The sequence below is a fragment of the Coloeus monedula genome (assembly GCF_965178545.1).
Source record: "Coloeus monedula genome assembly, chromosome: 2".
Classification (NCBI taxonomy): Eukaryota; Metazoa; Chordata; class Aves; order Passeriformes; family Corvidae; genus Coloeus; species Coloeus monedula.
Genome location: NC_138782.1, coordinates 83,169,775 through 83,185,107, shown reverse-complemented (window position 1 = coordinate 83,185,107; position 15,333 = coordinate 83,169,775). Strand labels below are relative to the sequence as shown.

The 15,333-nt window shown below is 37.8% G+C and overlaps 1 protein-coding gene across 1 annotated transcript in view; it reads right to left on the bottom strand.

Moving 5' to 3' along the window:
- RNGTT (RNA guanylyltransferase and 5'-phosphatase) overlaps positions 1-15,333 on the bottom strand; it is a 172,100-nt gene that overhangs the window by 51,521 nt on the left and 105,246 nt on the right. Inside the window, exon 13 of the mRNA XM_082300231.1 lies at positions 10,710-10,810. Coding sequence (XP_082156357.1) covers positions 10,710-10,810 — 101 coding nt within the window. The remainder of the gene's footprint in view (positions 1-10,709; positions 10,811-15,333) is intronic.

Below are 15,333 nucleotides of genomic sequence, written 5' to 3'. Positions count from 1 at the left end.
CAACACGGATTCTCCACTACCATTGACTCATCAGGCCCTGATTATGCAAACTGATCTCCCACTGACGGATACATGCACCCACAGCCTCACTGATTTTAATGTGCTTCTACGACAGGATAAGCATCTTGTCCCAGGAAAAAAAAGCTACAAGCTAGGTGTCAGTTAAAAAGACAGCAAGTGCAAATTACAAAACCTATGGCACATCCTAAGTCATTAAACAAATATCAAAAATCCAATTTATCTCCTCAAAATGAAAATGTCCCTTAAAATGCAAGTTTTTGAAAACTCATCCTGTACGTGTATCTTTTTTTAAAATCAATCATCACAATGTGAATCCCTACAAAACCAAAGATACTAGATAATTATCCTGAAAAAGGATTAAGTAGGTTTCTTTTCTGATGTCTCTGAAGTTGTAAGATAAGCGCATGTACCAAGAGTTTCTCTTTGCTATCAAGGAGGGAAGGTGAAACTGCTGATAATCTCCCTGTATTTCAGAAGCCCACAGTTGCATACATACCATATTGATAACACTGTTATGGCAGAAATGCAAACAAACTGCACCAGGGTCATTTATTTTGTTGACACATTTTGCTGATTCCAAAGTACTTGTGAATTCAGTAAGACGCAAAAAGCTGGGCTTGTAATTCCTAAACCAATTTCAAAATATTCTGATGGTATCAAAGCAAACTGAACAGTAGTCTTGGAGCTATGACTGTCATGAATTATTTTTATCTTTAATATATTCATTATTTAGTACTTATATCTGTTCTTTTGTGATTTGTGAGTTTGGTGTTGTCAGAAAATGAAGTAATAAAATGCTCAGAGTAAGACCAATGAAGAGTAGAAACATGTACAATATCTTTGTCTGTCCAGACTCTGTGCTCTACACTACTACTGTGGTAATTTCTTTTCCCTTTTCCCTTCCCTTGCTTTATTCTTCTTTGAAATACATCGCAGAAGGCAAGGGAGCAATCTGAGTTGAGCTTTTTTTCCCTTTAAATGCATGTTTCATAGAATCACAGTATGGTTTGGGTCGGAAGGGACTTTCAAGATCATCCAGTTCCATCCCCTGCCAGAGGCAGGGACACCTTCCACTAGACCAGGTGGCTCAAAGCCCCATCCAACCTGGTCTTGAACACCTTCAGGGATGAGGCATCCACAGCTTCACTGGGCAACTTGTTCCAGTGCCTCACCACCCTCACAGTGAAGAATTTCTTCCCAATACTTAATCTAGATCTGCCCTTTTTCAGTTTAAAGCCATTCCCCCTTGTCCTATCACTACAGGCCCTTGTAAATAGTCCCTCTCCAGCTCTCCTGTTGCCCCCTCTTCAGGCACAGGAAGCTTTCTCATCTCCAGGCTGAACAAGCCAAACTCTCAGCCTGTCTTTGTAGAAGAGGTACTCCAGCCCTCTAATCATCTTTGGGGCCTCCTCTGAACTCATTCCCACAATTACTTCTTTAATTTCAAACACCATGGAAAAATCCTTACTTTTCAGTTCTTTAATAATCCTATACTAATGCTCCTTTTTGAACATAGTTTAAAATGTACAGATCTGTAAACTCAAGTAAAACAGATGATAAAATCTCATTAAGCAACAAACTAAAACCACAAACACATAGCACAAAAAAACCTCCAAACAACTGAATAATTCGTACTGTAAACAATTAATGGAGAAAAAAATATTCTGAGTACCATTCATAAAACACTTAAAAAAATCTAGAAAATACGCCTTGTCTGAAAAAGACCAAATAGTCATTACATGCAAAAATGCAAAGAAAGCATTTCTAAGAAGCTCACACCGATTTCTAAAATCCATTTAAAGCACTTTGAACAAGATGTACACAAATACTCTCTCATAAGTCCTATAATTTAAAAAGTTTATATGTACTGGTGGGGAAAAAAAATGTTCACAACTGAGTTCCAGTTAAGTCTGAGAGCAGAGTATCTATTTCAAGCTACAGCAAAAGGAAGAGGAACCTTTTTTTCTATGTAAATTAGATGGCTTTTAAATTATGCATCTGGCAAACCTTAGTAGTGTATAACATAGAACAATATCAAATTCCTGTTCATAAAAACTACATGTTATTTTACTTTGGAACTCACAAAATCTTCTCAAAAAGGACAATCCCACAATTTGTAAATGAAATATATGTACAGTAAGTATTCTTACTGTAAGTACTCTACTGTACTGAAAAATCTATTTACAGTAAAGAAAGCATGAAGAAAGAAAACCAAAAATGTTTTTAAATACATATTAGTTTAAGTGTCTAACAGTTCCACATTATTTGCTAAATATTTAACATTTGATCTGCAAATTACCTTAGAATAAGTCTGATTGGCAAGGACCATCGCATGTCATCTGCCTCATGCTCAGGACTGGGTCAGCTTCCAAGTTACATCAGGTTGCTCACAGGCTCATCTAATTAACTTCTGAATGCTTCCAAAGATGGAGACTCCACAACTTGCCAGCCTACTACAGTGTTTGACTTTCATCACACTGTTTCTCCTCGTGACCTTCTACAATTTGTGTCCTTTGCTTGTCATTTTTTCAACATGAATCTCTGAGCAATGTGGCTTCATCTTCTCTATCAACTGCCATCAAGGAGTAGTAAATAGCAGTGAAGTATTATGCAGCCTTCTCATATTTGGACAGAGGAAACCCAGTTCTCTCAGCCTTTCCCTGTATGTCATGTTCTCCAATCCCCCAATGGTCTTGGAGGCACTACACTCGACTTGCTCCAGTGTATGTCTTTTTCAAACAAGACACAGTACTCCACATGCAGTCTCACACATGCTGAATAGAGGTGAAGAATCATCTACTCCACTGCAGCCCAGCTATCACATTAGTTGGCCACCTTTGCTCCAAGGGCTAATTCTTGCCCCAATTCCAACGTTTTGCCTTCCAGTATCCTGAGGTCCAGTTTGCCTTAGTAGTCCCTAACTTCAACTTCCCTGCACTCTGCCATGAGGTTCAGAGACTTCAAAAGCCTGAGAATAGACCTTGCCAAAGAAAAGGCTGCAGTGTGTACCCTCAGCCTTTTTGTATCTTTTTCACTGTCTAGTGCTGCATCAGCATCACACCATTTCCTTAAGTCTTCCTTCCATTAACAAGGTACCTACAGACATCAGTGACTCACCTTCAACTCAGCTGAGTTTTGGCTTTCCTACTTCCTTCCCTCTACACCCAGACACCGTTTTTACATTCTCCAAGGAGGTCTGTCACTGTTTACGGATTCCATACATTTCATTGTTTGGGTAGGTTGACTTAGGAGTCCCCATTCAAGCAAGCTGTACCTGCTTCCCATACCTGCTTGTCTTCTTGCACAGGGAAGAGTATGTCCTTGTGCATTTGAGGAAGCTGTTCTTGAAGATCAACCAGCTGTCCTGGGCCTCTCTGCAGTTCAAAGGGACCTGATGTGGGATACCACCTCTATTACATGAAAAAGCCAAAGCCAACCATTCTGAAGTCCAATATAATTTCTTCACTGCCTGCTTCTCTCACTCCTTTTAGATTCTACCACCTTCCAGTAGTTTAGCTGGGGGTAGCATCAGCCCTCCATTTCTACATTCACAAGTAGGAAGAAATCTAAGCTACATGGACAAAGAGGAATAAAATATCAATCGAAATGTAACTTAGAAAAGATAAATACATGGGACATAAGAAAATTTTGAAGACGTGGTATTTGGGAACTTTTCTTGATCTCATTCGAGATAGAAATGGATCTTAACAGAGTGGATAAGCATGATGATAACTGACACAAGCAACTGGAAAGACTAGTTTAAGGCAGCAGCTAGTTCAAGAAAAAGGAACAGGGTCTATAAAATATACAAGGCTACATTTACATTCCAATCTGCAAGCATATAGATAATTTTAGGATTATATGAGGCAAAGCTTTTAAAAATCTGGAGAAATGAGTAGCTGAAGTAGAATAATTATCTGACAGATGGAGATTGCCCAAGGCTGCCACTTGAACATATAAAAAGATGAGGCTGAGTTCATTTTTGAAATACAACATTAGAAATTCCAAGAGCATCCTGAGTACTAGTTGTGGAATTACAAGATTTTGTTCAGTGTACTAGAGTATAAATAGAGGTTAGATTCAAAGCTTTACTTTGAAAATAGTTTTAAAAGCCTGAGGCTTTACAAAAAGATTTTAAGTATCCTCATATAAGCAATACAGCATATATATTTACAGCACAGCACTTGGCTAAAATGTCTGTCTACCAGTTTCCTTTGTGATGCCAATGTTGCAGCTGCACATGCATATTTCTACCACGGTGATATTTGGGCTTCCCCTTCCTGTGCCACCACATTGTTCTTTCTACACATAACATCCTCTTCAATCTGTTTGCACAACCATGCCCCTACATTTCCTCTTCAGAAGATCAACTCTAATATCAGTTGAATACTTGAAGGTAATAGGTAAGCAAATTACTCCTTTACTTTCACTTGCAACTCTCACATTTCCACAAAAAGTAAGCAATTGCTAAGCACATGTGCTTCCTTTAACAACAGTACAGCTCTAAATGCACTTAACACATTCAAACCTGCACTCTGCCTGCTGTCATCCCCACACTGCACATCTTTGCCTCTATTTGCACACCTTGTCCTTATTTGTTCCATTATTGCTGTACAACTTCATCTGCATTCTGCCTCATAACTCCACTATACTCAACAGCAATGCAGCCCCAACACTGACTGTGATCTTTGGAGACTAGGGGAACATGGAACTATTATTTTTATCACCAGGGTATTACTTGTAAAAGTCTTCTGTGATGGATGGCACATGTAAGAACAAGTTTGTGTTCTTTGATAATGGACATTCTGCAAACAGGTGAGAAGGCAGAGTTCACAGCCCAAACTAACAACTTCAGTATCACATGAAATAGGGAATGGGAAGAGAAGGAGCACCAACACCCAGGCCATACAAACTATCACATCAGCTCTGCTATCTTTGCTGATTCAATTAACTTTTTCAGCCAGTTACTAATTTTTTTTTCAAAGCAGAAGAGTAAGGAAGACTAGCATATAAAAGGACAGAAACGTAGCTATATGAGAGCAAATCAAGAACATCACAGCCATTTTGAACTATTTGCAGGTCTTCTTCTCCCCCAGTCCTTTTTAGTTTATAAAACAAAAAGGGAAACACCACTTCTAAAAAACAAGACATCCACTTGACTGTAGTCATGGTATCTATATCCAGTTGTTGATTTGTAATTTCCAATGTATCCAAGGATATCCCTACTATCCTTGAATGTATTGTATTTTATCTCCCATTTTTTGTTACTTGACATTGTCCAAGCTAAACAGAACTTTGCCTAAACACTGTTTGTTTGGGGTTTTCCCCATATGGTTTTGTTAATAATGGATACAATTAAAAAAATACAAACTTAACACTAATAAATAGTTAATGTCTACTTCAGATCACTAAATTTTTTTTAGAGGAGCATATCTTCAAAGATGAGTAAAATCCTTGATGTTTTCCAGCACTTCAAGGTACTAGATAAAATTTATATTATCCTGTGATTTGAAATGGTATCAAATTGACCCAGTAAGGCATTAATTCAAAGCAAATAAAGCCAAAACTTTGCTTGTGATTTGATTTTAGCAGCCTGATTCAGATAAAATTAAGGGACTTGCACGGGCTAATTAAAAATCTGTAAAAGGAAGCATGGACATTTAAGAAATTCTGATTATGAAAGCTACCAGAAATATGGTACTATGCGACATTTTCAGTTGATATTTGTGGCATTTAAATAAGACTCAGAGCTAGTTCGAGGTTTTTAGGTTTTTTAAGAAATATTCGTAAGTCAGACATCTTGAGAAAAAGCATCTCTACTACTAAAAAAGCAGACTTCCCTGTAATATGAGATACTGCACACAGCAAATAAATATCCTTCACATTCTCTACTGATAAGGTTATTTAACTCATAGGTCATTGGGAAATGTAGTTAATGTGCTTAAGACCCTTTTATTTCATTTTTTTCTGAGCATCATCATAATTTAGGAAAACACAAGGTGCTGTTATTCATGAGATCATTGTTCTAATAAATCTGAAATGAAAGAGAAGTGCTGGGAAGTGAGACAACCTCTGTAAAACACATCTAATGTTTGGGCTTTTCAGTGCAACTGCTGTGTTTCACAAGAGACAAAAAATACAGTACTCTGTTGTTTAACTGATGGTTGTTATTGCAGGACTTTTGTGTTAGTGGTTTTGGTGGGTTTTTTTAACTAAGACTAACTACATTGATGTAATGAGAAGAGATTGAGAGAGAGCACAAACTGAAATTCTTGCAAACACAACACAAAAAGAGTTAATGTAACCATCAAAAAGAGTTAATGTAACCATCATCCTGATACTTGGAAAGGCTGTACTATGATAATATACAGGGGACAATTACCAAGGCTCAGCTGATAAGATGTAACTCACTAAGGTGCAATAATGCAATTTCTTTCAAATATGTGCACTGAGCAGGAGTGTCAGTATTAGGTCACTGAGGTTACAGAAACCCTGCCTTTCTTTGGGATGCAATAGTATCTTTTTTCTTTATGTTTATTCTTTGTTATGCAGTCTTCATCTTTATCAGGCTTATTCTAAAAGTACTTCACAGATCGTAAGACCAATCCTTTTTAATTCAATGGTAAAACTCCCTCCAATATCAAGAGTGAAATAACTGAAGCCCAGAAAAAAACAATCGGTCATTCATCCATAACAGGACTACATCTGGGGTGAAACAGCAACTATTTTGCAGTTAACATTTCTATTGCAGACTGATCTATGGATGGAAATGAAATGAAAACACAGGGGAATTTACATAGATGGAAAATAATCACACTGACTAAAATCTGGCAAACTCCCCAGAGGTAACTCCTTTATTCAGATGAAAAATGCACAAGATTGTTTACAATTTTTCAGGATCTCAATTACATATGCTATCTAAAAGACATGTCCAACAGCTGACAGAACTCTAATCTCATCCTATTGAATAAATAATGCACCTATATGCTTTTTTCCACTATTTGAGTGAGCAGGAAACTATAAATGCAAGGGCTGCATGGTTGGAGCTTTGTGAATTGGTTCAGTTTGTATCACTACTGCCCAGGCCATAAACTGTGATAAGATCACACACTACTCTAGCACAGGTTTAGTTATGTCTGCATTTCAAGATTTAAAGATGAGCCTGTAAATCAGAACAGAGGACTTGGAATTACAGACAATCCCTCTTCACATTGTTTCAAGCTGTTAAGTATTTGAGATCAATACTTTAACTTGGGTTCCATATTTGTCTGTAGGAGATCAATACAAAGGCACACCTTCAATTACTGTAAACATGTTATTTGCCTAACTGTGCCAAAACAACATGCGACTTCTGTAAACTCTGTACCAGTACTTCAACCACATCTGCAGTATTTTGCTGTCAAATCCCCGACAGATTTACTGGCTGAATCCCAGAGTGATTCAGATCCCAGAGGGTTGTGATCAGTGGCACAGGGTCTGGCTGGAGGCCTGCCACTAGTGGTTGGTGTCCCCCAAGGTTCAGTAGTGGGCCCAGTATTGTTTAACTTACTCCTCCTTTACTTGGATGGAGGGGCAGAGGCCTCCTCAGCAAGTTCACTGATGACACAAAGCTGGAGGAGTGGCTGATACCCCAGGGGGCTGTGCAGCCCTTCAGAAGGACCTCAACAGGGTGGAGAGAGGAACCTTCTGAAATTCATCAAAGGCAAATGCAGGGTCCTCCACATGGGGAGGAATAACTCCATGCACCATTAAAGGCTGGGGGCTGATCTGCTGGAAAGCAGCTCTGCAAAGAAGGACCTGGGGGCTCTGGTGGAGCACAAGCTGTCCATGAACCAGCAGTGTATCCTTGGGGCCAAGAAGGTCAACGGCATCCTGGGGTGCATTAGGAAGAGCATTGCCACCAGGTCAGGGGAGGTGATCCTGCCCTCTACTCTGCCCTTGTAAGGCCACACCTGGAGTGCTGTGCCCAGTTCTGGGCTCCTCAGTACAAGAGAGACCTGGAGCTCCTGGAGCAGGTCCGGTGGAGGGCAACAAACATGATTGAGAGACTGGAGCATCTCTCTTATGAGGAAAGGCTAAGAGAAGCTGGGCCTTTTTAGCCTCAAGAAGAGAAGACTGAGAGGGGACCTCACCAGTGCCTGCAGGTATCTGAAGGGAAGCTGTCAGAGGTTGGAGCCAGGCTTTTCTTGTGCTGTCAAGCAATAGGACAAGAGGCAGTGGGCAGAAACTGATGCACAGGAAGTTCCATCTGAACATGAGGAAGAGCTTCCTTACTGTGTGAGTGACCAAGCACTGGAACAGATTGCCCAGAGAGGCTGTGGAGTCTCCTTCACTGGAGATATTCAAGAACCATCTGGATGCAATCCTGTGGCGTGAACTCTAGGATGACTGGTTGAGCAGGGAGGTTGGACCAGATGATCAACCCACTGTAGTCCCCCCCCCATCTTACCCATTCTGTAATGCTGTAATTCCTTTTAGGACTACTGAAGAAGAAAATTTTCTTTACCTAAAAAGTTGAAACCAGTATCAATGCTTGCTTTTTATCTTAGTGTGGTGAGAGGAGGCAGGAAGCCTAATGTTGTCACACTAGAACTGCAGTAGCAAGACAGTTCATCAAATCAAACAGAATTTTAGTTAGTGCTCAGAACTCAGGAACTGTCTTTATACAGTCTAAAATTAAAGATGCTTCTTTTACAACTCTAGTCAACAGTTTCAAAATCTGTTTTATTCTGAAGTTTCTTCAAATGAGTTTAGATTTTACCCAAAGTAACAACTGAAGCAGGCAAATCTGGAGTATTCATTCACAGTCTCTGTTTCACTGGGCAGAAGCTACTGTTTCATAGGACAGTATTTAAATAAATACCTCTCTCCTAAGAGTACTAAGTTATTATTTTTTGCCCCATACATCATTAAATTTTATTTTTGTTGGATGAATGCACTTAAATTACTAGTAGCAGTCAATTGTCATGTATGATGGAGTAAAACTTACCTGGAAGAACTGTACTTTATTAAATATCAGATTTCTAGAATTTTCTATATGCATGTGAGAGCAGCATAAACACTGACATATTTAAATATTACATTATTTACAGGGTAATTCAGATAGTTATTTCCATAATATAAGAACTGCTCTCCTTTTCACATAGCTGAAATATGATAGAACTTTTCTAAATGTTTGAAAGTGATTTCAATTCTACAATGGATCAGGCATTCTTTAATAATTTGTTACTAACTTTTTAGAAATAGCTTTTTGCTGGCTCGTATTTTATAACCTTTTCACGTTCCCGTCAAATAATCTATGATGTAACATATTAAACATAACACAACAGCACTGACAGTTTTGTATTTGAAATCAGAGATAACTAATCAACCAATACTCCTTTATTAAGGTGAAATGAAAAATGTGTTGCATTTTGTTTCTGAATCACAAGCTAGTTCTGTATATTTGTAAACTCCAGCAGAAGTCATAAGAATACTCTTAATGAAAATAACCTTCCTATCAAATAATGGGCAATTTTTAAAACGTTTTTAAAAGATTTTTTACATAAATCTTTCATATTACATTATCCTGTGACTTAAATAAATTGCAAACAAACATAAAATGTTGTAATGAGCTGATTATCTGAAGTAAAACAAAGTATTTCTGTCTATTCTCTGAAATAGTTATGTTGTTACTAAGGACTTAATATTGCATTTTCAACAACAAAAATTTGAACAGATAACTCTGACCTCATGAAACAGTGAGAATTTATCAGTTGAGTATCTTTTGCAGAAAAAAACCTGTATCCTTAAGATTCTCTCTATTCACCAAATGTTTTCATTAACGTGACATGCAGATGTCTAAAAGTTAAATGGACCATTATTAGCACTCTGGAATATGCAAGCAATATATGAATTAATTGTTTAATTATATTGAGTTGCCTGTGGCACCAAAAAAACGGGAAGTTAAATGTCAGCATTTCACACTGTCAATTGAAATGAGTCCCAGATGTTAAAACACTAAGCCACCTAATCATCATTAATTTAATTTTAAACAAAGTCTTTTCCAAACCAAGCTTAATCTAGTATTCAGTCCTTCCCTTCCCCTCCCTAGCACAACTAAACATGGAAATAACTCCTATTTAATATGTGCAGTGACTGAACTAGGCAAATAGTACATAGGACCAATGTAAAGATTTTCATGTCTTCTGCCATTAGAACTCACTGGTTTTTATTAAGATTTTAATGGTTTTGAAGACAATACGAAAGAATGCCTAACAAGTAAAAATGTCAGGCCTTGTTTTTTTCTCTAAGAAAAGAAGTCCTGTTTGTCACTGTGCACAATTCTAAAGTAGAAGAAATCTTAGGTTGTTATTATTTTGTCTAAAATCAATGAAAAATAGTTTTAGGAATTTAAGCTAATACAGCCTGCCCACTCTTAAAAACATACGGGCTAGTGCCAAATCCAAATGGGACTTTTTTTTCAGAAATTTGAAGAAATGTAAATTAAGAATGAGTAAATTCACAACATAAACATCTGCCATTGTTTTCAGTACAACACTAATTACAACAGTTGCTTGTATTTTGAATGAACAAGTTCTAGCAAATAGAGAAAGGCTTAGCCCCAGGAAGTGTCAAGAAATACTAGAGGAGAGATTAGGGACATTCACATGAGTGTTACAGATTTAAAAAGGGAAGAGATTACCTACCCCTCTCCACCAATTCTTGTTATCTTTAGACGAAAATCAACAGAGTTCAGGCTGGGTGGCTTCCATTTCAAAATATCATCACATCGACCAGGCTTGTATTTCTGAAGTAAATTAAAATGCAGTTTAATTATGCTTATTGGTTTTCACTGGTTTTAAAAGTAACAATTCAGCCTTTCAGACTCTATTAGCTGTCTCTAATGAATTACAATACTTAGTGACTGAAACAATGAATACCATTACCATGGAGGTAGTTGTGCTTCACTACTTTATTTGCTTCTCCCTTTTAAAACTGCTTAGCACTGTAGCTATGCCATTGCATATAATAAAAAGCTGAGAATGGAAATAAAAATTAGCATACTTCATTATCTCTCTCTGGCTAATGGAAAATTTCAAGAAAGAAAATAAGCCAGCACAGAAAGAAATGAGAACACTGATAGCACATACAGAAGAGATACATTTAAAATAATCTCAACATTTTGGAACAATTTAATGAACAATATTTTTGTTATCCATGCTGTTGGCTGACACAACATGAAAAAGCCAGAAGCCACCATACTGCCACCTATCAGAAGGACTCATCAGAAACATGTTCTTTCATAGCAAAGGAATTTAAGTTACGTAAAGATTAAAGAACATCATGATATACAGGAACATAAATAAGGGAGTATCTCTTGCTAAAGAGAGAGGGTACACATTTGAATTACAATTTGAAAGGAACAATTTTCTCTTAAATTGGAGCTTTAGTTTCTCATGGTCTCTCCTATCATCTGCTTTCATTTACTAAGCTGCCATTTTGTTCATCCTCAGCTATCAGTGAGAGTTAACTTCTTGACCCTTTCCTTACCAGAATATCTTTCATGGCAATGGAGAAAATCAGAACGAACATGAATAGGGCAAAAGTAAAAGAATAATTTGGAGATGCATAGAATGAGAAATTTTACATCTTTATTTATACACAGTGAAAAATTTAAGCAATTTTATATGAAAAATAAAACTATCCACTGCCTTTTGGTAACACAACAGTCATCATCATCACACTTCACTCATGCTGTGTTAAATATTTTCAAAAAACAGACTTTATTGATGATAAACCTAACAGTTCTAAATCTAAAATGACAAAAGCAGATGAATTTTCTGTTTTCTAATGGGAGAATGTAAAGTTACTCTTTCCAAAACAAATGCCACATATCTTACTTATCATTTCTTGATGAAAAGATGGTCATTAATTCTTAATGATGCAAAAAAGATGGACCAACCTCTTTAAGTGATGGCACTGAAACTCTGAGGAAAAGCTACATCTGATCTCTAGAAAACCTTCCTCACCAGAGGTCTTCTATCCTGACTCTGACAACAGCCAACAGCATGTGCTCAGGGAAGATGAAACGCAAGGCAATTAGATATATTTTCTACTACTACTCTTTGAGAAACTATCCATTTTGAAGCTCAGGGACTTCCTGATGTAGATGTGATTCAAACGTGATTCCTATATATTTAGTTATTTTCAGTTTCTCTGCATGAGCTTGTATAGTTCCCCAGTAAGACCGTGTAAACCTCTACCAGCTGTTAAAGCCCATGGTACAACCTTTCACGCACAGCCTGACTACCTTGCAGGAATAAAAACACCACCTTTTGTTTATTTTGAACAAGTTTTTGTTCTTTTTGAAGACTTGCACTTTCTAGGGATCATACTAAGAGAGATGCTTAACAATCAAACCCCATTGTTTCCATGTGACTCATGGTTTCATATGCCTCTATATGCACAGAAATGCACTCAGCTCAGAGGCTATCATTTTACTTGTACTGTTAGAATTTTCTTCTCCACTTATATTACTCTACATTTATCTACATAAAAGTTTATGCACTCTTTTATCACTCTCAGCCACCTAGTCTTGTAAGAGCTTACTATAATTCTCCACATTTAGGACCAGCCTTTGCTGATCCATCAAGAAAACATCACTCAATGGTTCATCCAATTTTCATACTTGTTTACATGCAGTACAGGTGACTCCCTTCCCTGGTGAGGGCTGAACAGTACCCCATCCCTTCACTCCTACTTTTTAACCAATTAGCTATCTGTGCAAGAACCTTTTAAGTCTCACATTCCTTTAGTTTCTTCAAGAAAATTTCAACAAGAGGCTTTCTGGAAGTCTTGGCAAGAAAGACCATATGAACCCTTTTGAACCCTTTGTTGGAGAGGTATAACCTTCCTTTCAAAAAGGTATGTAATTTCCACCAACTGTATCAATCATGTTCACCCAGATACCAACTTCTGTATTCCTTATTGCTTCTACTCCTTTGCCCAGTCCAGATACCAAGCTTACAGGACTTATTTCTTCCCTGACCTTCCATGATACCTGTCCCCACCTTCATTTTTTTAAAATTGGTATTGTATTTTCTACCCTCACACACTTAGGTACTAAGGTATACTTTTCACATAGGATCTACTATCCAATTTTTTCAAACTCTTTTTCCTAGACTGACAGGTTACATCCTCCTAAAAGTTAGTAAGAAACCAACTTCATAACAGATAGGAACAACTATTCCAAGATCAGTAGTGAAAAGCAATGTTTTGACAGAAGATATCTGCATACCTGTAATTACACTGCAGGATCCACAATTCTGACTCAAGTTTAAAATTAACAGGCTGGCTTGCTTGAAGGGAATGGGGGAGGATTCGTTCATTAAGATGGACTTATTTTCTTTACCTCTAGAACCAGCATAGTGTGAGACAGGTCTCAGATAAACATTTTGTTCTAGCAATAAAAAAATAATCTCTACCACACTTCAAATTAGTCAAAGGTATCTCACTTAGAAAGTAATGACAATAAAGATACCCTTTTGACTATTACATTTCGTTTTGACCATTGCCAAATAACAGCCTTCTCACTTTGCAGCAATTTGTTAATACCAAACACCTGGTAAAGGTAACAGATAAATTACAGATATCTTTCAGAAACGGTTACAAAGCCTTAGATAAGCCATCAGAATTCAAACCTCATACTAAGAACAATTTATACAGCCCCTCCTAGGCCTCCCCCAACTTCTTCTGTTAACATGAAAGAGAGAAATTCACAGAAGTCTTGCTCAAAAGGAGAATTCATTCAAAGGCCATATTAATAATCCCTAAGAAAGAGATTAGTTTTTGTAACAAGTGAGTTCACACACACAAGACAGCACTAGTAAGTTATTGAGTTTGAATGCTAAGTGCTAAATCAATTTCTTTAAACATGAGCTGAAGCCAAACAAGAATTCTGCTTGTTAAATATGTGAAAACTTCACCTTAGATGAATCACTGCATACTGCAGACCTGTTCTGCGTGAAGTTACTCTTTATTTTAACTCCAAACCAAAATGTGAAGCAATCTGTTTGAGATCGAACTACACCCTAGCATTTTAAATATAGCATTCATAGCAATGAATCCTCACCACCACTCCCCAACAAATATGTATGTACACGACTACTTCTAAAACGTATCAGATCCCCAATCATCTCAAATACAAAGTTCATGCTTCAATCTGAAACCTGTCAACCTAGTCTAAGCACAAAAATTAGAGCTCCAAACCAAAAAGTTACATTGACAAATCAGAAACTGTCTCAAATAGCTTTAAAGGATTGGACTACGTGACCTCCTGAAGTCCCTTCCAATCTAAGTTATTCTACAAAACTGTGTCTCTCTTTGCTTGCTTGTTCTTTTAGCAGCCATATTGGGTGCATTTTAGTTCGCAAAAACAATGAACATTCAAAACAAATCCCCCAGTTGTTCTCATTTCCTATACTTTAGTTGCAATGGCTGGGCAGCTCTGGTGCGTGCAAACTGGATTCCATCAATGTAAAACCAAACTTGAAGTTTCACTTCAAGGACACACCCTAATGCCCTTCACACCGAAGTACAGACACCAGAGGCCAAGGCAAAGGCTGTTCCACTGCACTGCTACCTTGCACCTACGGAGCACAAACAAACCTGAGCTGTGAAGATATCCTGCAACATCCTGAACCGCTGCTTCAAAGAAATAAGGGTATCAGTGCCTTCAGTTGGCTATGACCCCTAAGCTCTCCAATTTTTACTTTCTTTTTTATACCTTTTTACATTCACTCACCATCTACCCAACATTTCTTCTATCTTTTTAGTAGCAGCAGCAGCAGTAGTAGTAGTAGTACTAGTAGTAGTAGTAGTAGTCATCACATAAATGCCCTATCTTCTGTGACCATTCTCTGCTGGCAAAACCTCAGGCCCTTACTTTCACGAAGAAGATGAAGATCAGGGATAACAAATGTGTCAGAAGTAGCGTTGCATATGTGCCCCTACTATGGAGATCTTGAACTTCAGGCAAGAAAAGAATAATGACCCTAAAACTCAGATGCACATCCAACACCCTGGGATGAAGAATCATCACTGAAGACAGCTCAACAGAAAGCACATCCCCAGGCATCCCTCTTAGGCTGCTAAACCCATTGATTTCTCACCTCAGACTCAGTGGGCTCAAGTGGGTCTAGTCAAACCACTATCAGGGTTTTATTAGACCCCTGTTAGAACCATTTTAGCACTGCAGGGCAAAGTGATGGGTTGCTGGTCATGCTGAACCTCAATCCCCTGCCCTGTCCCAGAGTACTAAGTCTAGTTCCC